The sequence below is a fragment of the Macaca fascicularis genome, chromosome X (genome assembly GCF_037993035.2).
Source record: "Macaca fascicularis isolate 582-1 chromosome X, T2T-MFA8v1.1".
Taxonomy (NCBI): domain Eukaryota; kingdom Metazoa; phylum Chordata; class Mammalia; order Primates; family Cercopithecidae; genus Macaca; species Macaca fascicularis.
This window is the reverse complement of record NC_088395.1, coordinates 36,453,594-36,479,491: the sequence shown is the minus strand read 5'-3', so window position 1 is coordinate 36,479,491 and position 25,898 is coordinate 36,453,594. Positions and strand designations below refer to the sequence as shown.

The window sequence follows — 25,898 nt, the reverse complement described above, 5'->3', positions numbered from 1 at the left end:
AAGTTTAAACCAATAAATACAAAAATATGTTTATTAATTCTCTATTTAAAAGATAAGCTCTACTTACATTAAAAATATGAGTTGATGGTGCTAAGTGGTTACATTTCAAATGTAAAAATATATGTATGTTGAAGGAAATGCCAAAAGATATTTACTAACAGTGGTATATGATAAAAGGGAAACATGTTTTGAGATCATTGTATATAGATCAGTGTTTCTAAAAGTGGAGTCTTCTGACAACCTGCACTGGAATAGCTTGTGATGGCAGGGCCTCACCCCAGCCCTTATGAATCAGAATAAATGAATGTGGACCTGGGAATATGAATTTTGATAAGCTCTCAAATATTGTTTACTGAATTTGGAGTGTTATTAATCAAGAATCAAATAAAACAAGTTTCAAATGTTAAGGTAACTTATCAGCATCTAAAAATAAAATAATTGTAAGCAAGTAGAGTCTCAGATTACTCACCAAAAATGGTTGTAATTATTCTACATCTACTTTCTATTAGTACAATAACATTAACTATTTCTCATGAGCAAAATAAACTAAGACAAATAATCCAATTAAACTGAGTTATAAAGACTTAATATATTTGATACCCCAACTTCCCAGCCAAAAAGTCTCAAATTTCTCAATACTATCTATTTATTAATTCAAATGTTTTAAAAGTTGCATGTCTGAATTTGGGAGGGATTTTTAGGTTCCGGGAGTTTTTCTTACACCAATTTATCTTTCTTCTTAAGTATAAAACCATGCTCATCCTGACTGGCAATTTGCAATGATTACTACATATATTACATAAATATTTGTTCAACTCTGGATCTACTTTAGATAAGACTCAGAGGACCTCCAGGGATTTTCATAACTAATTCTACCATGTGAAATGAAATGCACTGTTATTTCTTCTCCACATCATGTAAGTGTGATTAACTTATAATTATGCGACATTGTGCACTTTATTACTTTACTGCTGGTGAACATCATGGCCATAATTAACCCAAAGCCAAAAAGAATGCATCAATGTACTTTGTTTTCATTGACTAATTCTCATATGAAAGTTGATATCCGTAAAACTAATATATTATGTTAATTAGTAAGCCTAGTTTTATTCAGTGCTATTTTGTTTTGCACCAATAAACTACTGATATATAAAACAGAATTCATTTTTATTTAAATATTTGAATCAGATCACTAATATTGCATTTAAATTTGGATTGAATAGAAAGTGAATAATTTCCAGACGATAGCTATTTTAATGGAAAAGTAATCAAAACAGTTTTGTATTCATTAATTACTGATTCACTCATTTACACAACTTTTAAGTATACAGTCCATGCTGAGTGCCATACAAAATCAAAAACAATGAATGTATTTATGTGGGTGTATGTTTGCAGATACATATACATATGTTTTCTCCACATGGGGGATAGTTTTGGAATGCACATACAACAGTTTCCAGAATGAAATAGATGCTCAATGATCGACTATTAAAAGACTGCTAACAAAGGTTTAGAACATTGAATGAAGATGTGTCCTTAAATGTGTAATATGTGTAAATCAGCCCCTAACTTCTAATGTTTCATCTCAGTTGCTTACTTTCATTCATGGCTACCCTTTCTTTCTCCGCCTTTATTCCCATCTGAGCAGGGTCGAAACTTGAGAGATGCGGTCTTGGGTAGGGGACATAATTACGGATGAGAAAATACTGTGAGAATTGTGTCCATGGACACCAGTTACTGAGCGAGGGTACGCGTCCAGGAAGCCAAAGCATGTATGTACACGACAGGATGTATGTACAGGGTGTATGTACACACAGGACATATGTATGTGTACAAAGCATATATATACACAAGAGGAAGCCAAAGCATGTATATATCAGGCCAAGCCAGTGTTGGATGGCAGAGTGAAAAAGAGGAGAGACAGCTGAGAAAATGTGAAACGAATGGCAGTAGGGGCATTTCTTAGGGACTTTGGATGGAATGGAGGGAGGCCTGTTCCCCTAAGATCCAAGGGGAGATGTCGAAGAGAGGGGCAAGTGCCATATTTTAGATCATGTAACCGGCTTTAAAACTACCATCTCTGAGCAGATAAAAAATTGAGTGGTCCTAAAGAGGGCAGTCAGACACAATGAGCTCAACATGCTGTTCCACCGCTTACTCACTGTATGGCTTTGGGGAGTTTTTCAGCCTGAGGTTCCTCATTGGAAAGGCAGGAATAGTGACTTCCAGGATTTTGGGGGGAGTTTGGGTACAGTCATGTTGATAAAGCTCAAGTGTGGTAACGTAAAGGGATCTTAATAAATCCTAGCTACCCAGACTGTTTGAAAGCTATTCTGCAGCATCCTGCTCCTCATGGGATTCATTAATGGTTTACTTTAGAGACATCTTTACTATCCTCAGGTTGTTTAGGTCCCTCCTCTCTTGCCACCCTATCTTATTAACCTTTTGAAACTGGCATGGCTTCAAATATGTACGGATGTCTGAAACATTATCTTCTCTACACCTTGCCTTGGGTAATGTTCAACTGAAAGCTCTTTCGAACATTCTCTCTGTGGGCTGGGTGCAGTGGCTCATAAGCCCAGCAATTTGGGAGGCCAAGGAAGGCGGATCACTTGAGGTCAGGAGTTCCAGACCAGCCTAGGCAACATGGCAAAACATCGTCCCTACAAAACATATAAAAAAAATTAGCTGGACATGGTGGCACATGCCTGTGGTCCCAGCTACTGGGAAGGGTGGAGTGGGAGAATCATCTGAGCCCGGGAGGTGCAGGCTGCAGTGAGCTGAGATTGTGCCTCTGCACTCTAGCCTAGGTGACCAAGTGAGACCCTGTCTCAAAACAAAACAAAAAATTCCCCCCTGTTCCTGTTACAGGTTGCACATCTCCTTGCGTGAAGAGTTCTATTCCTAAGTTGGGTATATCACAAAAATATGAAATACAAAAAAAGATGAATTAGAATAATTTTTTAGAAAGTTGAAACAAGATTAGGGACACCATCTGCAGTCAAGGATGAGACACAGTATGGTCATGTCACTTACTTGGAATAAGCCAAAATGTTTTCTTAGAAACCAATATACTGAGGAAAAATGTAGTGACATAATCAGGTTCCACAGTACAAAAACCAGACAATTGCTCAAAAGAGGCAACCATTCTTCCTGATACTAACAGCTGATTCTTAAAAAGATTTCATTTAAAAAGATTGCAATGTAATAAGAAAGGCTTTGATGTACTGATCTTCACCAGTACATCATGATGACCTCCTTAAAATATTTCTATGCAATCTGGTGTTATGGGTAAACGACATCACGAAACAGTGAAATTCACTGAACACAATTCTTAATGTGGTTGGGAGAGGGTGTAGTTGATTTCAAGTACTGGGCTTTTGGCTCCTTCTATTTAATCTGTTAAATAGATTTCAGACCACTCACAGAAACAGATTGCAAGTCTTTCCTGTAATTCTTTACTATCTCTCCACTCGAGCTTTTCAGTTTTATATATAACTAGGTGAACAGTTAGTGAGAAATTGTTCTGCCTGCTTACTGAGAAGCCATGTGCAAAGGTATACAGAAACCTGGCTTTGCAGAGTTGGGATTTTAATCTTACTTCCTTCACTTAATAGCTCTGTGATCATGAACAAGTTGTTAAGCCTCTCCATTAATCAATTTTATCCTCCTTAAAAACAGATATAATGACTATTTCAGAGGGTTCCTGTCTTAGTTGGGGTTTCCTCAGAAGTTGTTATTTGGGACGTCACCTCAGGAAATGTCAGTAGGGAAGTGCAAAAGTGAGACAAAGATTAGGACTACAATGAATGGTGTATTATAAAGGAAGTTACTACTGTGGATACATGAGGTTCAAGGCAGCTAGGGAACTCTGAGAGCCAGTGCAGAACACACATCTCAAAGGTATACTGCTCAGGGGAATGGGAACTGTTATATTTTTCCACCACTTCCTGTCATCCATAGGTTGAGGAAAAATTAACTCACTAGGGCAGCCAGAGGAAATACCCAAAAGAGTTATGGGTGTTGGTAGCTGGACAATGGCCCAGATAAATACTAGTTGCATATTTCTTGTCCTGAGATAACATAAAGAATCACACACATGAAGTGCTCAGTATAGTCTTTATAACTGGTAACTATCATGTATCCCCAGATTCAATCACAACTGTGCATCACCTGTTAAATTACAAGGGCACCATATGCCTTAACTGAAAGTTAAGTTAAAGGTCGGGTTCACACCCTCATGTGCAAATTGTGGAGCATAACAAGTATTTATGCTTGAGTGAATGGGAAGCCACTCTACTAAGTAATTCCCTGTGAATGGTGCCAAAATTCTCCTTAGGAAATAATGGTAAGTTTGTTGTAATGCACAGACCAGTGTGTGCCCAAGGTGCTCAATTTCTTCTCCAAATAGCACAACCACAATAATACTTAGCATCAGACTATTTTAAGATGGATATAACAAAACACTCATCTTGAGTGTTAAAAATATCAGGAATATAGGTAAGCCTCTAGAAACATAGTTTTAGGCAACATAGTATAGTTGTCTGAAGAAAAAGTAGTCTGGAAACATGAAACATTAAATATGTTTGCCAAAGAAACAGATTCTCAGACTTTTGGGAAAACTCTAGGTATATATTGTGAACTTTTCTGCTACCTGTGGTCATGGACTTTTCCACTGTTACTGGCTTAAATCTTCTGAGCTTTGCTTCTCAATTCCAGTTCTCCCCCAACCCATCCATATCCATCATCCACAAATAATTCCAGAGTCAGCATTCAAAATGCGGGTTATAAAGTACAGCTAATCTTTTGAAAACTCTCATTATCTAGAGGATAAAAGTTGGATTCCTTATGATAGTATTTAAGACTTTTTCAATATCCTAACATATCTCCTCTCTCTTTTGCCTCTCTCTCTCAGATAGATATGTAGATAGATGATACATAGATAGAAAGATGATAGATTGATAGGCAGATAGATAGATAGCATTAAAGAGTTTAGCCTAAAACTGCCTCTTTACATATTTTAAGTTCAACCCAAAGGTTTCTCTGTACATAGAGAACTATAAGCTATACGGAACTGTAAACAGACTACAAGCCTACTCTTGTGCCAATCACTGAGGTTTGGCCAATCAGAGGTTGCCAACTGTTCAAACCATGTTCAAATAAGGCAAACTCAGAGCTGTAACCAATTCGGCTGTTTTTGTACCTCCCTTCTGTTTTCTGTATGTCACGTTCCTTTTTCTGTCCATAAATCTTATACCACATGGCTATGCTGGTTACTGGGCCTACTCTGGCTTAGGAGGCTGCCTGATTCATGAATCAGTATTTGCTCAATTAAACTCTGTTAAACTTAATTCGGCTTAAATTTTTCTTCTATCACTACACAGACGGAGTTAGAAATACATAAAATATATAAAGATCTTCAAATTCACTACTTTTTCTAAGAAGGCAGCGTTTTCAGAATTTCAGACTGACTATCAAACTTCCGGGTTGCCCAATTCTCTGTCTTTTCTCCTGCTAATATCTTGGCTATTTCTATTTTTATACTTCTCCCAGAAATAATGCCTTTTGATATTCCAAAGATCTTTGGTACTTAGTTTCTACTGTGTTATCTCTAAGTTTTAGAAATTTGGGTATTTTATTTATGGTCCAGTCATTCAGCAGACAAGCATCAAAAGCCTGCTCTGTCTTATTTGCTCAAGTTACTAATAGATCATGCCTGCAAAGATCTCACAAATATTGTGGGATTAACAAATATTAGCTACAATGAGTGTGACAAATATTTAAATCAAGCTATGTACAAGTTGCCATGCTATCCATATGGGGAAGAAATCATTCCAGGATTTGCAGCTAATGAGGAGGGAGGGAGAGAGAGAGAGAGAGAGAGAGAGAAATGAGGAATGCAGGATGCAGGATCTGAAATGCTGTGAGGTTCCTCACACCAGCAAGGAACCATTTGGTGAGATGAGTCTTGTTATCAACTTGCCTAAGAAATTTTTTAAAATTCTGTAGAATCTGTAAGAAAATTTACATCTTCTTTTAAAAGTCAAAATGAGATTGCCTACTGCTATCATGAAATAATTTAAAGACATTTACAAATATTTAAATGAGAAGGTATTTGATATGGTTTAGCTTTGTGTCCCCACCACCCAAATTTCATCTTAAATTGTAATCCCCAGGTGTTAAGGGAGGAATCTTATGGGAACTGACTGGATCATGGGGTGGTTTATCCCATGCTGTTCTCATGAGAGTGAGTGAATTTGTATGAGATCTGATGGTTTTATAAGTGTTTGATATTTCCTCCTACACACTTGATCTCTCTCCCCTGCCGCCATGTTAACATATGCCTGTTTTTTTTTTTTTTTTCCATTATGATTGTAAGTTTCCTGAGGCCTCCCCAGTCATGAAGAACTGTGAGTCAATTAAACCTCTTTCCTTTATAAATTACCAAGTCTTGGTATTTCTTTATAGCAGTGCAAAAATGAACTAATACAGTATTAATCTCTACTTTTAATGAGTATATTTTGCATATATATTAAATATTTTAATTCTTCTCATCAGTCATGTTTTTCTGTAGACCCTGTTTTTCTGTAGATCAAATTGTGAGGCTTAGCCACCAACGACTATAAGCACAAGTAGATACGTAGATAATGCATTAAAAAAACCCACAAAAGGGAGAAGGATAAGAATATAGCAGAAAGGGAGATGCCATCACCAACAAAGGGGAAAGATGTTCTTTTTCACATAGGATAGGGAGACAGAGAAAGAGAAATAAGACATCAAAGGTCTGTGAATCTTCCTTTGTCTTACATCTCCTCAGGTTTAAGGAAGAAGCGGGAGAAACAAAGCCTGAACATTTGCCCGAGAGAGTGAGTTTACTTAAAAGAGACTGTTTTGAACTGCAAAAGACTGATCAATTTTTAATTGTCAAGCTTACTATGTTTAATTGTTACATAGCAGAAAGAAATGTATAGCAACGTTAGAAAATTAGAAAGTTACATTATTTTAAAATTTATTTTTAATGTTAAAATCTTAATCCAAATTTGTTTTTATTAACATGCTCATAGTTATAAAGTAATTTGGCTGCACCTATCCTGAATAATTCCATTCCCTGGAAAGATCCATTGATATGTCTTGTGTGCTCACATTCTAGAAATTCTGTGCCCTACAATTGGTATAAATATCACAAAGACATATTTTTTGGTGCATATCTAAATTTATGATTTAAATCCCAGCCAAACACAATAACTTTTATATTTAATTTTGTCAGTTCCATGTTCTTTTTTCTCTAACAGTTATTTCAAACCACCATTCCACTCTTCAAATTCTCTACTATATCTCTTTTCCTCAGCAGATAAAAATGTAAATATATGACTGCTCCTAATTCCAAAGCCCTTCCACTACCTACCAATTTATTGACATCCATATTTGTTTTATTTTACCCCCACCCGAGGAAGAAATCCTCTCCTGTTCAGTTCTTTCTTTACCTCTGCTCTGATTCCAACCCTCCTAGACCCTTAGCCTATCAGTTAAACCTTACATCATTTATATCTTTAACTCCTGCTCCACCCTGGCTTCTCCCTTCTGCTTATACATATGCTCAAGTCTTTTCCATCTTAAAATACTAATTTCCTTGAGCTTGCAGTCAACATTTATTAAACACCACATGCCTCTCCTGATCGCAGCCAAAATTCTTATAAGGGAATTTTACATGAGATGAAATTACTTTCTTAATATTTAAAATTATTTCAATCCAAGAAGATGAAGAAATGATGGAAAAGCACCAAAGTGCAACAGTTAAATGACATGTTCAGCTTCAACATCAATCAAAAATTTGCAATGATGATAAAATATAATGTTCTTTCAATCAGATTAATGGAGATTAAAGACAATGTTATTACCCAGGGCTTACACAGTTCTGGAAAATAGGTAATGTCTATATTATACTCCTAATTGCAGCATGAATTGCAAAGGTATAAACATTCTGGAGAGTAAGTTGGTCATGCATATAAAAAATCACAAAATATATAACTTTAACCCAATAATTGCACTAATAATATTTTGAGTAGAAGTAGTAATAATAGTTGAAAAGATAAATTGGTAATGCTTGATATTAGATTGAAAACGTGTTTCAAAAAATTCATGCTGAGTTAATTTTTAATTCAGACTCACATTATTTATTTGTTTAATATAAAGTGATCAAACTCTTCAAATAATCTAATTAAAAACACGCACCCTCAACATGGCATAAAAAAAGGACAAGACTAGTTGAAGCCAAAATTTATTCCAAATATGTTGTCTCTTTATTAAGAAAATGTAAAAATGAAACAAAATCACAATATCAGAATTTCTATAAAGTTTTGAGGAATAAGCATTGGCATATTTGAATAATATCATAAGAATCTTACAGATCTACTAATTTACATATTTGGGTTTACAGATCAAATTGGAAGAACTTGATTTGTTAAATAGATATCTAATTCTGATTCTGTACCATTATGAGCTGTGATTTCAGCCAAAATACTGCATCTCTCAAATCTTGTTTTCTCTTTTATAAGATAATTTGCTCTACAGATTTCTAGAGTATTCATTTGTTCTAAAATGTTTTGATTCTATGATAAAATAAGTCTGATAAATACCTATAAAATAACATGTAAAATATCAGAAAAACAACTTACTTGTCAGTGTGATATCAATGAGGACATCTTCCGTTGTGGGATTTTTGAAAGGTATAACAATAGATGACTGAAGACCAATGCGTGTGGTTATTCTTTCTGTGTCTAGAGGCTGGGGAAATAGTCCTACTCCAGATAAGTAGAATTTCCATTCTGTAAACTGTTTGAAGATAATTATTTATAACATATGTGTCCTAACTGCATATACTTTATTTGCAATACTTAATAAGTATAATGCATATAAAAATCTGGACAGATAAGAAAAGTTTTGTTGCTAAAAAGCATTGCTTTATTTTTCCTTTCTTTTCCAAATTCCTTTTAATTTTATGGAAAAATAATTCTATGTATTTTTACATTGAGGCAGAAGAGGGCAAAAGTGCAATATTCAAATATCAAAATATTTCAATGCACATAAAGTTATTATAGCAACATAAAAGAGAAAGTTCAATGAAAAATCTGGCACTTCTGTTCAAGTTTTTTTTTAAACAAACTTGGTACCAAACGCTGCATGTAGTTTCCAAACTCTTTGGGTGAATTTCAAATGAAATTCAGATAGCTACCACATTAAGGCAAAGAAGATGAGGCACAGATTGAAGCTCCAATAAAAGGAAAAACATACAACTGCATGCCATATTATTTATCCCCATCATCGAGTCCAGTGCATTATCTCTTATTGCATGATATGGATAAATGAATAAAAATTTATGTGAAGGAGATTGAATGTGGTTATTATTTTTATCTAAGTTTCGTAAGCACATAAAGCTCCGTTTGAAAATCTCTTTGTAGTTTAGGATAAAAGTCCCTTCAAAGTACAGTAGACTGTGACTCAGTTCTAGGGTCTCTTAAACTTCTGCAACAAACACTTTGCTAATGTTGCAGATGAATAAAAGGATCACAAACAATGTCCTACTTTATAATATCTCAAACTGTATAGATGTTTCCAAGCTTAAATTCCAATAAAAAGAGGGAAGCTTGCTTTAAGATTACTTCAAATAAGGAGAAGTAGTGAAAGCAAACTCATAAAATCCTGCCTCCTTAGTAGAGAGAATTAAAGGAAAATTTCATCTGGATATTATCTTCAAATGACTATATTACTATTAGTCACAGATTTGACTAGCATAATGTAAATTCACTGTATTTTCAATAATAATGTCCTAACTTGATTTCACAAAATTGACTGACTAAAGTCAAGCATCAGAGTTCAAGCATCAGCAAATTAAAACGTGTTAAGAATAATCAGAACTTTCCATAGCCACAGGCTACAAAGATCATAGACTCATGCTGGATTGTAAAACCACTCTGATTTTATAACTTCTTCCTTAATGTTTGCTATTCTGACCTTTAGATGAAACAAACCATACAATCAAGTATGAATGAAATATACAAGGCACCTATTTGAAAATGAAAAGGAAGCATCTGAAAACTAAGAAAGAAAATCTCAGAACATAATCTTTGAAACCAAAGAGAAGTTATAATTTACCACATTTGCTGCTTACTAGTGCTCCACTTATTCTGTTATATAGTAATGTAATTTAATTTAGAGACTCTGGTTGCATAAAATATAAGTTCATGATATTTGCAGCTGTGATGTCCTGACCAAATTAATCACAGGATTCAAAATCTGCACAAACAATTTGAACTTAACCCAAACCCTAACCGTAACTGAATGGTTAGATTTTTTACAATGCAGAGCTTTTCACATGAATTGAAACCAGAAGCAGATGAAGCAGATAATGAACCATAGCTATTTCCCTCAATCCAGCAAAGAAGTACCATCAGAAATAAAGCTTACCCTGTAAGAACAGCCATTAGTTGGCTTTAGATTAATCAGCTAATCAGCTGTGTGTGTCAGTTTAGATAGATTTAATCAGTTGAATCAAGAGAAGGATGGAAATCTATATGGCTATTTCCCTAATGGTAAAAAGTTATTCCAAACTCAGAAAAATAAACTCTAAAGTTTATTTAAAAAAAAACATATTCTTTAGATGCCTGTTCATACATAATGCATACCACATTTTCAAAAGTTTATGAAATAGTTTTTCTTGCAAAAGATGTCAACTGGATGAATTAAATAAAAGAGGAAGACGTAAATGATTCAATGATAAATAGGGCAAGAAAAATCATCAAGGTTACAGCAATGTATTGAAAAGGTTGAGGAGGTCTAGACCTGGTAGCTGAAAGCATGAATTATTGATTGAAGTCTAATCATAGCTGAATCCTTATAGATTTGCTACAAGTTGGAAGGAGATATTCAGAGTGACTGAAATTAACCATCAGTGTTCAACTAACTCATAGAAGGTTTGAACTGATTATTTTCTTGTTTGAGCCTTTTTGTGTTTGATGAAGAATTTAGCATTCAACTTCTAGGCTAGGATTTTTTAAAGCTATTAAGCTACAGAACTGATTATCTCCCTACTGAGTTCTAAGACTGTCCTTGAATAGATATGCTTTCTACTAGAAATACAAGCAAAAAAATTGTCTCCAGTAATTATGATGAAGGGGTTCTAATCCTGCTATGTAGCAATCGCTTAAAAGAACAGCCTCGTTAAAATTACTTGTCTGAAAGAAAATAATGTCCATTATATATTTTCTTCTGTGTGAGAGGATTACTGTTTGTCTCCTTTAATATTTTTGAAAAAGAAGCATATTTCTATAGTATTTGTCTCAGGTCATGTGTTAACTGGTCATTACAATATTTAGACAATTTAACAGCCTCAAAACAAATTTTCTAAAAATAAATCAAAAAAATTTTTGGAAACGAAGATACTTCAGTTACCCATAGGCCCTGTACTGACATGGAGACCCCTGTATTATATTTGATTCCACTGCCCCTCAGATATCAGGGTTCTGTAAGCTCCTTGATGTCTTCTAAGATATAAAGTACTTTCCTCCATTTGCTTTCCTCCCCATGAACATTTGAAGAAGTAAAAATAATATAAATGTAAAATTTTACATAAAATTTTAATTGGCAGTAAGAGAGTTACAATCACTTTGCCAACTAAGTAGCTGTGAAAAGTAGATATAAAGATGAGCTGAAACCAGATTATCCTGGATTCAGGTCATACCTTAACCTTTTACTAGTTGCCTGATTTGAATTTCTCTGTGTCTCAGATTCCTGATGCATAAAATAGGATTGATAACAGTACTTCCATTATAGGACTATGGTGAGAATGAACTGGGATTATTCTTAGAATGACATGGGATACATTTAGAGATTGTCAAAAAGTGATAAACTATTGTTTTTAAAAATTAATACTTCGGAACACTGTTCAGATAAAATGCAGTGGAAAAAAATAACAAATATTTACAAATTGCACTCTATATTTTATATGTAAGCTTATGGAAAGTTGAGTAGTAAAACTCAAGTTAGAAAATTAACATAAATGCCAGTGATTTGCCATGTACATTAAAATATCTGTGTTTTAAATCTGGGTATATATTTCTCTTCATTCCACTGATCTATGTATTTAAAAATAACCTTCTTCAGATGTCTGCATATACACAATGCATATTGTATTTTACAAAAATCATTTAACTAATTAACTTATAATTAACTTGTTTTACTTGCAAAATAGGATAATTGAATGAATGATGAATTATATTTATTTATATATTGATTTAAAATTTCATTAACGTGGCTTGGTCCGAGAATACTCTATCATACCTGAGCACAGTAGAAGTTGATGCAAGCTTGATGATCAGTTCTTCCAAGTGCAGAAGGATAAAAGACAACAGGTAAGTCTGTGGTGGAGTGAGGAGATATGATCAGCTGTGTAAATGGAAAAAGGAAAAGAGGAACAAAAATTAATACCCATTTGGTTTGAGCTGGTATATTTGTGTACTAGGTATATGCAGGGTCGATGTTTGTGTGATTAATGTGTTGCCTTGCACATATTATCTGTTCTCAGTGTGCCTGCTCCTGGAACACTGTTCAAAGGGCCCGTGTTAAAGAGTGTTCAGGGGTGATCACATCATGTTCTTATCCAAGAAAATCACCACATGGAGGACTCATTCTGTAAAAGGAAGTCAGGGTTAATTTTTTAAGCTGAGTTTGAACCTTCAATAAAAGACATACACATTTTATGTAAGATCCCATAGCATATTGCCATCCCAAGGTACATGTCAAACCACCGGTAACTTAATTTGTTGCTTTGGTAATATCAAAAGAAAAGAACTGTTTCTAAGCAAAGGTGTAAGACATGCTTCTTTAATGTGCAAGGAAATTTTCCTCTTCCTCCTATCTTGTACACATTCAACGTGTGACCTGCTAGGATAATTTGCGTCTGTACGGTATTAGTTCAAGTTACTTCTTTAGAGACTGTGAAAGAACCCAGTGACTCTATCACAATATAATAAGGGCTTGAGTATATTACGTAATCAAAATGCTACACTGGAAATAATTTAATTTGAAGATAAACACTTACAAAATGATAGCATGAGTGGCACATGTACGAAAAGGAAGTCTACTATTTTACACTAATATATTTTGCCAGAAAAACTCTGAAAAGGCAAAATTACAGTTAAGTAGTATCTTTCAATCCTTTTAGAATACAGCTGTTGATGCCCAATAAACTGTGATAATTATCTACAAAATGCAAATGCAAATTTAATTTTATATTTAGAACAGAGTCACCTGTTTATTATACAATTGTGGTTTATCTACATCTAATATTTTTATCTCAGGCTGGCTCTCTCTCTGATATCTTGAATGTTTCAGGACTATCAGTTAATATACACTTTAGGGTTACTAATTTCACTGTCAGACTTAGCAAAAATAAGTAAAATTGTATTTTATATAGTCCTTCAACTTAGAAAATTTGGAAAAATAGTTTATTCTCTCCATAGATATAAATATATAGATGTTTCTCTCTATATATTTTTCATTTATTATCATTACAACTAATGTGTGTTCCTATTTGCTTTCTAAAATGTGATAGTATTTTTCTCATAAATAACTTTTTGAGTTGTTTTCTAATATTAGAGTTAATTGCATATTCAGTGATCAATAATGTTTGATAAATGAATAGAAGAATTAATGGACTACAAAGCAATGGCTGGAAATGTTAAAACAGAGTTTATATTCTTGATTATGTAATGTAAGTTTGGATGTGCAATATATTACATTTATTTTCCCTTGGACCACAGATTAGATTGTTCTCTAAAAGTAGATATGTAAAGGATACAAAAACACCACTATCTAATGAGGAATTTCAGTAATATGTAAATTATATCCTGAATATCAGACTTTATATAATTTATGGAAAAATGTATTGAATGATACAATAATGTGTGTACATTTTAATACACTCTTTTTAAGATTAAAGCATATACACCAATTTTAGCAATATAGTAATTAGTGATTTCTAATTTGACATATTATGATAGCTAAGAACTACTTTCATATCATTACATACGTTGGCAATCAGTAACTGACAAGAGACAGATGTTAAGATACAAATAAATCAAAGTGTAGATTTGTTAATCATTAAACAACAAATAGTAAAAGCCGTTATTTAAATACTATATCTACTAGCAGGGCTTCATGATTTACTTTGAAGTCCGGTGATAAAAACAGTCTACTGTAATTATCATTTTGATGGTTACCTGAAAGTGTGACACTCACTGCAAATAAATGGTGTCCTATGCTTTAGAAACAGAGATAGTCATGCTAAACCTTAGGATCTTATTTTGTAACTTGCAGGAAGCAGAAGAGTGATTTAGTATCATTGACTGGACCTAGCCTCTGCCAGGATCTAAGAATGAGAAAGTTGGGCAGAGAAAGAAGCAGAGAGGGGTAGAGTTGTCAGCATTGTCTGAAAGCGTGTGTCTGTGTCAGGGGTGAGGAATGGGGGATGGGCAAGAACTCAGGAAAGGCTAGAAAACAACTGGTCTCTTGGAGCCCTGATAACATATAATGACAATAGAGTTAATAATGATAATATTGGAAACTGTTACAAAAACTGATTACTAAAATGGTGAGAAGGAAAACACAACCAATTTATTAGAATGAAGTAATCATGAGCATGACTCTAGCATATATAATTTAAAAAATTTATATTAACATGATATTGTTTTGTTGATAAATTAAAATTCAAGGGGAGAAGTATATAAAATAAATTCTTTTTTTAAAAAAGTTATTTTTGGAGACAGAGTCTCGCTCTGTTGCCTAGGCTGGGTTCAAGCGATTCTCATTCCTCAGCCTCCCATGTAGCTGGGATTACAGGCACGTGACACCACGTCTGGCTAATTTTTGTATTTTTAGTAGTGATGGGGTTTCGCCATGTTGGCCAGGCTGGTCTCAAACTCCTGGCCTCAAGTGATCTGCCTGCCTTGGCCTCCCAAAGTGCTGGGATTACAGGCATGAGACACCATGCTGGGCATAAAATTCAATTCTTAAATTTTAGAAATTTAAATCCTTAGTAATTCAAGTGATAATACTCCACCAGTGTCCCCAAATCAGAATTGGAAAATACTTTAGCAGCAATAAATTTCATGGCTCTCTGAATTTACTTACTTGTGATTTTCTGTTAATATCCAGGACAAAATTTTCAGGATTACTGTTTGTTGCTTGCAATTTTAAGGTTTCATGTGTACGATTAACTAAGGGAATGATCTGAGTAACATGCCTGGGAGAAAAAAAAAAAAAAAAGCTAGTAAAGTTGCTGGTATTCATAAACTTATTTAGTGTTAATTCCATAAACTTGATGACCCCTAGAATTAAAATATGCCACCCCATAAGATGTATTGAAGTCTTAATTCCTAGTACTTCAGAATGTGATATTATCTGGAAATAGAGTCACTGCATATATAACTAGTTAAGATAATGTCTTATTGGAGTGAGACAGGCCCTTCATCCGGTATGACTCGTGTCTTTGTAAATAGAATCATGTGAAGATACACAGAAGATGGCCATATAACAGTTGAAGTAGAGATCAGAGTGATGTATCTACAAGTCACAGAAAGCCAAAGGATGCTGGCAAGCACAAGAAGCTAAAAGAGACCAGACACAGTTGCTCATGCCTGTAATCTCAGTGCTTTGGGAAGCTGAGTCTGGAGGGTCACTTGAGGCCAGGAGTTCAAGACAAGCCTGAGCAACACAGCAAGACTCTGTCTCTACAAAAAATTTTGAAAATAGCCAGGCATGGTGGCTTGCCTGTAGCCCTAGCTACTTGGGAGGCTGAGGCAGAAGGATTGCATAGCTCAGGAGTTTGAGGCTGCAGTGAGCCATGATTGCGCCACTGCACTCCAGCCTCAGTGACAGAGCAAGACCCTGTCTCTAAAACATGAAAAAAAAAAAAAAAAGAAGAAGAAGAAGAAGAAGAAATAGAAGCTAAAAGAGACAAAGAATTATCCCTTACAGGTTTCAGAAGGCGCATGGTCATAGTGAACCCTTGATTTTAAACTTCTAGCCTTCAGAACTGTGAGACAATACATGTTTTGTGGTCTTAAGCCACCCAGTTTATGGTGCTTGTTATGGCAACCCTAGGAAGCTAATATAATGACTTCTTTTAGTTTCAAAATCAAAATAATTATGTATGAACTAACGACATTTTACTAAATTAAATAATCTTTGGCTCTCTATTTTTGAGAGCTAATGTTATCCCATATTAGATATTAGAATATATTCCAGTTTTAGGAATAATGTTTACTTATTGTTTTATAAATGCTAAATCCAGCCAAAAAAGCTAACACAGTCTAGTTGTAATAATAGAGTAATAAATGCACAAAGTTTTCATTCATAACATTAACAAGATCTGAATTGATGATGAGTAAATGCCCAAAATATGTGACTATTTATGCTCTAAGCAAATAATAAATGAGTGTTCATAATTCTCAACTATCAATTCTAATGGTTTTGAATGTACAGCATCCAACTTGTCATCTTCATTTTTTTGTAATGTCAAAGTATAACATAATAACATAATTTTATCTATGTACAGTTTTTCATATCTCTTTACTGTTTCTTGCTAACAATATAGAGTAATTAAGATTAAAATATTTAGGTATCAAATCTGTAATAAAAAGAATGGAATAATCACCATACATATATTATTTTTCACAATGTTATGGCCCTGTGACAGAGGAAAATTAGGTAATATGTGCTGAGCAGAATTCAGTTCATAAATTCAAATTATATAGTTCATATAAATCACCATTTTCTTGTTTTTATATAAACTATATGCATAAAATGATTCACCTTAAAAAGAACATTATATGTCAGTTTTATGATTCTAGACTACAAATTTAACAAGTCTCTGTAAATCATGAATTTGTTCTTTCACCAGCGACATATGAAGAAATTCAATGAAAATAACCAAAACTTCATTAATTATAATGAATAAAATATACTAAAAATCATGACAGATTTCTCATCATTTTTTGGTAAGCATCTGCTTCGTATATTACCAATTTCCCAAGTTTTCTCATACACAATACCTTAGAAAAATAGGAATAAAATATTTTCATACTAGATACCTATGCTACTATAAGAAAAAAATTTCAAATGTCATTGTTGTGGCTAAAGAGCATGTACTGGAAGAATGCAACACTCTTTTGATGTGACAAGGGACAGAAATTAGTTAAAAGGCACTAATTTGCTCATTAGGGTGTATACTCTTTAAAAGTAGGGATTATGCCTTTTTTATCCCTATTTACCAGCACCAAACTTGATAAACAGTAGGAACTCAACTATCTAAATAGGAATGGTCATATCTCAAGGGATCATGGCATTAACCCACTGACCAAATGTTCACAGTTATTCATTGCTTACCTCTCCTTTGCCTTGAGGAAACTTTTGCCAGGTTTCTCTCCTTCCCACCAGCCCCTGAACTCTGCTTGTCCCTAAGCCTACACAAGCATGCAGACACACAAAGTAACATGACCCTTTCTCAGCTTCTCCTGGGAATTAGCTGACCACAGTAAAACCCTTTTCCTGTTAGACATCACTGGCCATTGTCCCTTGCTTGGCAGCTTTCCCTCCAAAGATTCTGTCTATATCTGCTTGTCTTTCCTTTACTTTATAAAAGACAAACTTTTTTCTGTTTGATTTTGCAGACCCTTGTAGACTTCTAATGGGAGTCTTTCCCTATTGCAATGGTCTCTTTTTATCCGTTGTAATAATCCTTTTGAATAAAACTCTTTCCTTGCTAAGTCCTGATTTGTTTTTCTTTGACAAGTTTTCCACAATGTAGTTTACATATCAAACCTTCCCTAGGAAAAAAAAAATCAATGACTAAAGAGATATTTATTTTTCTTTTTAGAAACTGAATGCATTATAACAATATTGTAATAGATTAACTATTTTTCTTGCAAGCAATAACTTTATCTATTAAGTAGAACTTACTTGCCAAGGTCGCACTGTATTTCTGGAATTATGGTTGGTTTTGGTAATTCAATAGTTAATTTCAGTAAATACCAGAACTCTTCAGCCATTTCAGGCTGAAAAATAATGCTGGTGGAGAGAAATACACAAAATTTTGTCAGCAGTTTTAGTTTGTGTAATAAATTTAGCAGAAGAAGTATACCCCAAACTAGTATAAATAGTTGGTTTTAAATACAACATTTGACAACTGCTCTGTAACATGTACTACTCTATTTGTAGATGTATTTTTAATTCTTCAGTTTTGGTTGAGAAAATCATTTCATTATTCAAGAAAAGCAGTGTTGTCATTAATATCTGTTTAATAAACGCCTGCTGGATCAATAAAAATGTTTAAACATGAGTAGTTTAAATGTCTTGCAGAAGGTGGAAGAGAAAAAGCCCTGCTTTTTAACTGTGGTTACGTCAAATTTAGTTTTAGTTGAATGCATGTGCATTTTCATGTGAATGCTATCAAGTGACATATAGCTCTAGAGAACTTCCTTTATGATCAGCACATCCTCAACTACCAGGGAAGCAGAGCTTGTGACAGTCTAAAAAAGTATAACTGTTTTAGACCGGACATGGTGGCTCACACCTGTAATCCCAGCACTTTGGGAGGCTGAGGCAGGCGAATCATGAGGTCAGGAGTTCGAGACCAGCCTGGCCAATATGGTGGAACCCTATCTCCATTAAAACACAAAAAATTAGCTGGGTGAAGTGGTGGTCGCCTGTAATCCCGGCTACTCGGGAGGCTGAGGCAGGAGAATCGCTTGAACCTGGGAGGCAGAGGTTGCAGTGAGCTGAGATCACGTCACTGCACTCCAGCCCAGGTGACAGAGTGAGACTCTGTCTCAAAAGAAAAAAAAAAAAAAAAAAAAAAGATAACTGGGATGGTATCTCAGCTCTGTCATCTTTTACTTGTGCAGTTTTGAAAAAGTCATTTTCTCATTTATAAAATAGGAGGAATCACTCTTACCTCTTACAGTTGCTGTGAGAATTTTATGTATGTAAAATACATGCCCCAATGATGATAGCAGAGTAGGCAGACAGTAAGTATTAGCCAAAAATTTTTTTAATGTATGCTGATAAAGAAAATTCAAGATTCAGTATATGTTCACAAAGCCTGTGCAATCACATTGGGGCAAAAAGATCAGCCCATATTTCTAATGGTAATTTTTTCAAAATAGTGTCTTTTATAATATGTGATATTCTTATTTTCATGCTTCACAGAATAATAATTTTTATACTTTAAAATTTCACAGATGTATTCATTTATTTACTGATTCGCTAAAATAACAATTACTGGTTTCTATTGTAGGAAACTGTACTTGAAGCACCAATAAGAGTTATTCTAAAGGATGTTACATTAAATAAAATAAGCCAGGCCAGGCACAGAAAGACAGATTTCACTTATATGTTGAATTTTAAAAAATTGAACTATTGTGGGGAGCGGGGAGGGAGGGAGTAGCATTAGGAGATATACCTAATGTAAATGATGAGTTAATGGGAGCAGCACACCAACATGGCACATGTATACATATGTAACAAACCTGCACGTTGTGCACATGTGCCCTAGAACTTAAAGCATAACAATAAAAAAAAAAATTGAACGCAGAAGCAGATAGTATAATGATTATTGTTACCAGGGGCTGGGAGGCGGAGGGGACACCAACTTTGAGGAGAGACTGGTCAAAGGATGCAAAATTTCAGTTAGCAGAAATAAGTTCAAGATATTTATTGTAGGACATTATGACTGTAATTAATTACTTTAATTCTTCTATGTCCTCCAAGTGAATTATTTGTATTTAATTAAGAAGCAAAATATATGAATTTTCATCAACAAAATTGAAAGTTTAATCCCTAGTCCTCATGCAATTGTTTTCATTTGGTTCAGCTTTTGCATCCATAAAGGTTTACTTAGTAAAAAGTGAAGTGAAAGGGGGTAAAAGGAGAAATGTAGAAATTATTTAATTTGATATTCTCATAACTACTATTTTTGCACTGAAGCAAGCAAAAACTAACTCCAATTAAATCAGTACATTTTTTCAGGGACTAGTATTAAACAAAATTAAAACTATGAGCAAGTGTAATTTTAATGATTATCGTGTAAGAAAAAGTAAAATTTAAAGGTTAATTTCTAAGGTTCAACAATAAAATATAATGCCACACTGAAACCATACCTTTCATTGCTATAGCCTGTAGTTGCTGGAGAATACCATACAATATATTTGGTGCACTGTAGTGGACTCAGGATAATTTCATTATCACCATTAAGGGCAGCACTCGTTAACTGCACATCTAAGTGAAGAGCTCTATCTTTTGGATTAGAGAGAGGTATTTCAATGCAAGTGCTGTCCTAGAATTATACAACAAATATGTAATCACCTTTTAGTGTCAGCATGGAGTCATTATACTGTGAAAGGAAATGTAAAGGAAATTATTACATAATATAAGGCCATTTGTTTTATTTTTTTCCTTGATACACTGTTGAATACATCTCACTAGCTTTGAATCTCTTACATGTTTTCTTTCATTAGCCTTGATAAATTGTAACCTTATTTTTTTCAACAGCAAATACTACACAGAGATCCATGTAACTAAATGGATGAAAACTATTTGTAAAATTACATTTAAAATATATTTTTCACTGGTATCATTATTTCTATGAGGTCCATTTTTCAGTGTTTACTCTAGGAATGGTACTCAAACTTTATCACACTTAAGAATAACCAGCAGAGTCTGCTAAAAGACAGACTTTTATCAACCTCTCCCCCACACCCCTTCTCCCTCCCAGAGATTCAGTAGATCTGGGATGGGGTCTGAAATTTATATTTCTAGAAAGTTTCCACATGACGCTGCTGCTGCTGCTGATTCAAAGGAAACACTTAAAGTAACAACGTACTTTTGCATCAAGTAGTAGGGACAATCTAAACTAAAAAGTCAAATTATGTTGATGATACATCTTTCTGTTTAGATTTCTTCCTTCTGTTCTTGTTTGTCCTGTCCTTCCCCCAAGGTACACTGTCTTAGCTCTGGAAGGCACTCTTTAAGTTCTAAGATATTTCCTGATCCTCATACTGACCCATCCTGGCTAATGACTTGTAATGCACCCCATTTCAGCCATGATCTCCACTACGTCAAAAGCTATAATTAAAGAAAATGTAGTAAAGATAATTAGTAGACAGGACGCATCTCAATTTTAACAAATTCCAGTTGCCTAAATGTTTTAACCTAAAGAAATGGAGAAGGTTGAGCATTTCAATTATAAATCAAAGCTTGGTAATAAACGTACTTTAGAACATGGAGCTGTTATGAAATTTATCAAATCACTTTACAGGGGTGACAAAAAATTCTTACTAAGCTTCTGAGAACATATCTTCAAGGTAGATATTACAGCTTTGTCTATGGCTGTTTCAGAGGACCTAGCTGAGAATATTTGCCTGATCACCTCTAATAAATAAATGAGTTGGAGGAATGCTACATTTTAGAGGAATGGAAACAACATTTAGTGTGGTGAACAACGTCTGGTGAAGAAAGATGGAAACCAAGCATATATACAAAGTAACAATTAGATTAGAGCAGATATCACTTATTAGAAATCAATGTTGATTATAAATGCAATGAAAAAATAGTCTTCTACAGTGGTTTCAGGAGATATTAGAATTATGAATTCTTAAAATAAGTGGGCATTTAAACATCTACAGCAAAATATTCAATGCTTATAATTATAAAGAAGGAAAAATAAAAGTGTAAAACATAAAATACTGACCAGTGACTAATTTCCTGGGTAACCTGGCATATTTTATAAAGTTGATACAGGACTTGGCCTCCAAATAAGTTTCCAATGGTCAAAAATAAGAACAACTAGAAAAAAGGGTATGCCAAGGTAACAAATACTATCAACCCAATATGAGCCTAGAGATTTTGCTCAGGGCTTAAGACAGAATATGGAAATGACACATTTGGCCTAGACATTTGTCCTGGTCTACTACTCAGACATTATTCAGAGAAGAACAGAGTCCGTTCAACAGAATGCTATAGCCTGTCATAGAAGTAAAAATGCTAGAATCTAAACCACCGAGTTTCAAAATGTTTGAACCACAACCCAGAATAATTTGTTTTATATCACAATATGGTTCACATATATATATCACAAAAGTTTTACAAAACAATCCCTGCATTTACCACATGTAATATTTTCTGATACTCTCTACTACCTTTTATTCTATTCTATTTCCTGAAAAAAATAATGCTAGTTTTGACCCACTCACATGTTGAGACCTACACATTAGATTTAGATTTAGATTCTGGTCTAAAGAGGAATAAATATTGGAATATAGAACTACCTGAGGTCTTATTACATACATAAGTCTTGAAAACAAAATGGAACAAAATCACATTAAACCTACTATTTTCTGTGTAAACTACAACCTATCTAACGAGACCATGCCCTCGTGCTACCAAAGTGTCATAACATTCTACAGTTGGCCAGATCTTACGAGTGGGAAATATGGATGGTGTCTATGGAGCACTTAAATCACAGCTCCTCCTTGGCATCCTTGCAACATCCATGACAAATACTATTGACTGATCACTTCACTCTTATTCAGTAGGTCTGGACACATCCTCAAAATCCTTCACAGAGCAGCCTTCCAGAGAGCAATCGTTGAATGCTTAGAGTTACCAGTACTGCAATCTCTTGAAAATCTCTGGAATCTCATTATTTGGAGTTTTGAAAATAGCAAGACTCAACAGAAATAAATGTTTCACTACAGTCAAAAGCTTTAAGTTTCTAATTAACTGTACTATATTTCTAGTATGGTAGAAAGTATCTCAAATGTAACTATAATATTACGAAAATGATTTCTAAATTTCATTATTGTTTGGATATTATTTTCTTCTAGGTTTAAACAGAAAAACTTAAATGACACCTTAAACATAATGAATAATTTGTATTTTAAATATCCACCTGACAAAATATCTTCAAAATTTCAGGGAAGATTGCTTTTCTAAATATCAATATTTCTTAAGGTTGTAAAATTACATCTTTAAAGTATTTGATATGTTCAGTAAGTTAAAGAGAAGAAATTTTTGTTATCTCTCATTTTATAAGATGATCAAAACTCATGTTTATTCTTGAAACAACTTTCTTAGGTTATCTGTATGATTACAGAAATGCATAGCCATTTTGAGAAAATAACATACAAAATAAAACATTAAAATTATATTTAAAACAATATTAATTGTTTTGGCTAAGTTATCTTGCCACCTCATATTCCATTTCATTTTATAAAGAACTCTTACTAAATGAGAAGTACACAGTCCATTGAATTCTGTGAATACTTTATCTATAAAAGCGTTTGAAATACTTGGCTGGTGTCTGTTTTGCAAATGGCATATTCCTCCACTTTCATGAGTAGGCTTTTAAAGTTAATTTGTGTTCAGAATTAAACATAAATCAGTTTTGACTGATTTTTTTTTTGAAACTCAAGTAAAACAGTAATGGTTGAACATTACATGATGACTTCTAAAGCTTTCTTTCATCTTCACATGGGCTCTTTTAGGTTTAATGATAGAAAGCATTCTTTTATAAGGTATCCAATATTTTTTCTGGCTTGTACTTTAGAATATGGTAGCAAACATAATGGCTGTTTAAAGAAATTGCTTCCATTTCTCAGACTCCTTTGTAAGAGGACTAAATAATGCATATTTAATCCCATGAAATACAAGTAAAAATTTTAAAACAGAAAAGACATTCACAATGCTGAAATTGAAAATAATTAAAACACTTAACCACTCATGTAGAAGTGGAATACTCTTTTTAAATATATAAAAACAGTTGTATTGAATTTTGCAAATTATAAAGATTTTCAGAGGAAGTTCGAATACCTACACACTTTTAAAACAAATACTAGATATTTTCAGCATTTATGTATATATATGTATACACATACATATTATTTTATTTTTATTTTATTTTTTTTATTTTTTGAAATGGTGTCTCGCTCTGTCGCCCAGGCTGGAGTGCAGTGGCGCGATCTCGGCTCACTGCAAGCTCTGCCTCCTGGGTTCACACCATTCTCCTGCCTCAGCCTCCTGAGTAGCTGGGACTATTGGCGCCCACCACCACGCCCGGCTAATTTTTTTGTATTTTCAGTAGAGACGGGGTTTCACCGTATAAGCCAGGATGGTCTCAACCTCCTGATCTCATGATCCACCCACCTCCCAAAGTGCTGGGATTATAGGTGTGAGCCGCTGCACCTAGCACATATATATAAGTTATATGTTTATTTTTTTACAATGGAAGGAACTTACGGAGAAGTTTAAAAACATAAATTGGCCGGGCGCGGTGGCTCACGCCTGTAATCCCAGCACTTTGGGAGGCCGAGGCGGGCGGATCACAAGGTCAGGAGATCGAGACCACGGTGAAACCCCGTCTCTACTAAAAATACAAAAAATTAGCCGGGCGCGGTTGTGGGCGCCTGTAGTCCCAGCTACTCGGGAGGCTGAGGCAGGAGAATGGCGTGAACCCGGGAGGCGGAGCTTGCAGTGAGCCGAGATCGCGCCACTGCACTCCAGCCTGGGCTGGGCGACAGAGCGAGACTCCGTCTCAAAAAAAAAAAAAAAAAAAAAAAACATAAATTAAATCAGGTCATTCATTTCGTTTACACCCTCTATTGGCTAAATGCACATAGACTAAAATCTTTCTTTTTGCCTTTTGAGGCCCCAGGAGATCTGGCCCTGCAAACACCTCAAAAACTCTAATCACAAGTAACAGCCCAACTCCCACCCCATCAATCCTGCAATCTTTCCTGTCCAGCTGTGGCCTCTCTACCTCTTCCCTGCTTCTGGACTGCTTATGCTCCTTCTTGTTGTGTCCCTTCCCACCGAGCTCATTTTGTTCTGAGGGCTTCTGCACCATTAGTCTCTCTAGTTGGGTGCATTGCCACAGTCTTCAAGCCACCCTCAATGTTACCCTGGAATATTTTTGTTCATAGAATTATCACTGTCTAAATTTACCTCAGTCATCTATTGTCATTATAACAGGTACACCGGATAGACTAACCTTAGTGGAGTGCAATCTGAAAAGTCTCTCACTACTGCTATCCAAACCCCCGAAGGAGCTGCCTTCCTCCAGCCCTATTATTATCTCAAAGTGGCTCCCAGTGCCAGAAGAGTCTAACTTTGAGGTATTTATAGAAATCTCAAATCAATCAACACTTTCTTCTCATATGCAATTGAAGTCTGCTCCTGATCCTCCCCTTCTGGCACCTCATCCTCACCCTCAGGCCTGTCTGGGAATTTTGCACACTGCTTGTGAGGAAGGAGGTAAACATGGCCTGCTCTTTTCAACCCTCTGCTCCAGCTTCCTCTCCTATGATCATGGTGCTGATGTGGCTGGCTCTTTCAGGTTGCAGGATGAAATGGGATGACAGGTAGAAGAACAATACCCACTTACTTAATTGGTGCTACCTGATCTTATCCAGGTGAGTATATAGGTTCCTTTTGCCTTCTTCTATCTTGAATTATCCCCAGGAGTCTTCTCATCCTAGAAGAATGTTTCTTGGGCTGGGTCCTTTCAAATAAGCTCAAGCCTAGCCTTATTTCATTACGTCAAATTCACTTTGGTCCACTACATCTTGAATTGTGCCGATGAAAGTGCATCTTGCTCTCACTCTAACCACCTTCCCTCTCTCTGTGGTCCATTCTGTTGGTAGGAACTCACCAAGAGCCAGGGGCATTAAACTCCTTAAAGAAGACACTCCCACTGTCTTTTTGTTCTGGCCACCACAGATATGAGCTGTAAATGGGTGATGGGCTAAAGATTTCTCCCCTCCCTTGATGTGCCAGAAACATCATCTCTC

At 34.8% G+C, this 25,898-nt stretch overlaps 1 protein-coding gene across 1 annotated transcript in view; it reads right to left on the bottom strand.

Annotated features, from left to right (window-relative positions):
- The window catches only part of CFAP47 (cilia and flagella associated protein 47), a 429,680-nt gene that overhangs the window by 86,499 nt on the left and 317,283 nt on the right, over nucleotides 1-25,898 (bottom strand). Inside the window, exons 52-56 of the mRNA XM_015443631.3 lie at nucleotides 20,214-20,389; nucleotides 18,016-18,123; nucleotides 15,187-15,298; nucleotides 12,337-12,441; nucleotides 8,676-8,832 (exon numbers count right to left, since the gene is read on the bottom strand). Of these exons, the coding sequence (XP_015299117.3) occupies nucleotides 8,676-8,832; nucleotides 12,337-12,441; nucleotides 15,187-15,298; nucleotides 18,016-18,123; nucleotides 20,214-20,389 (658 nt within the window). The remainder of the gene's footprint in view (nucleotides 1-8,675; nucleotides 8,833-12,336; nucleotides 12,442-15,186; nucleotides 15,299-18,015; nucleotides 18,124-20,213; nucleotides 20,390-25,898) is intronic.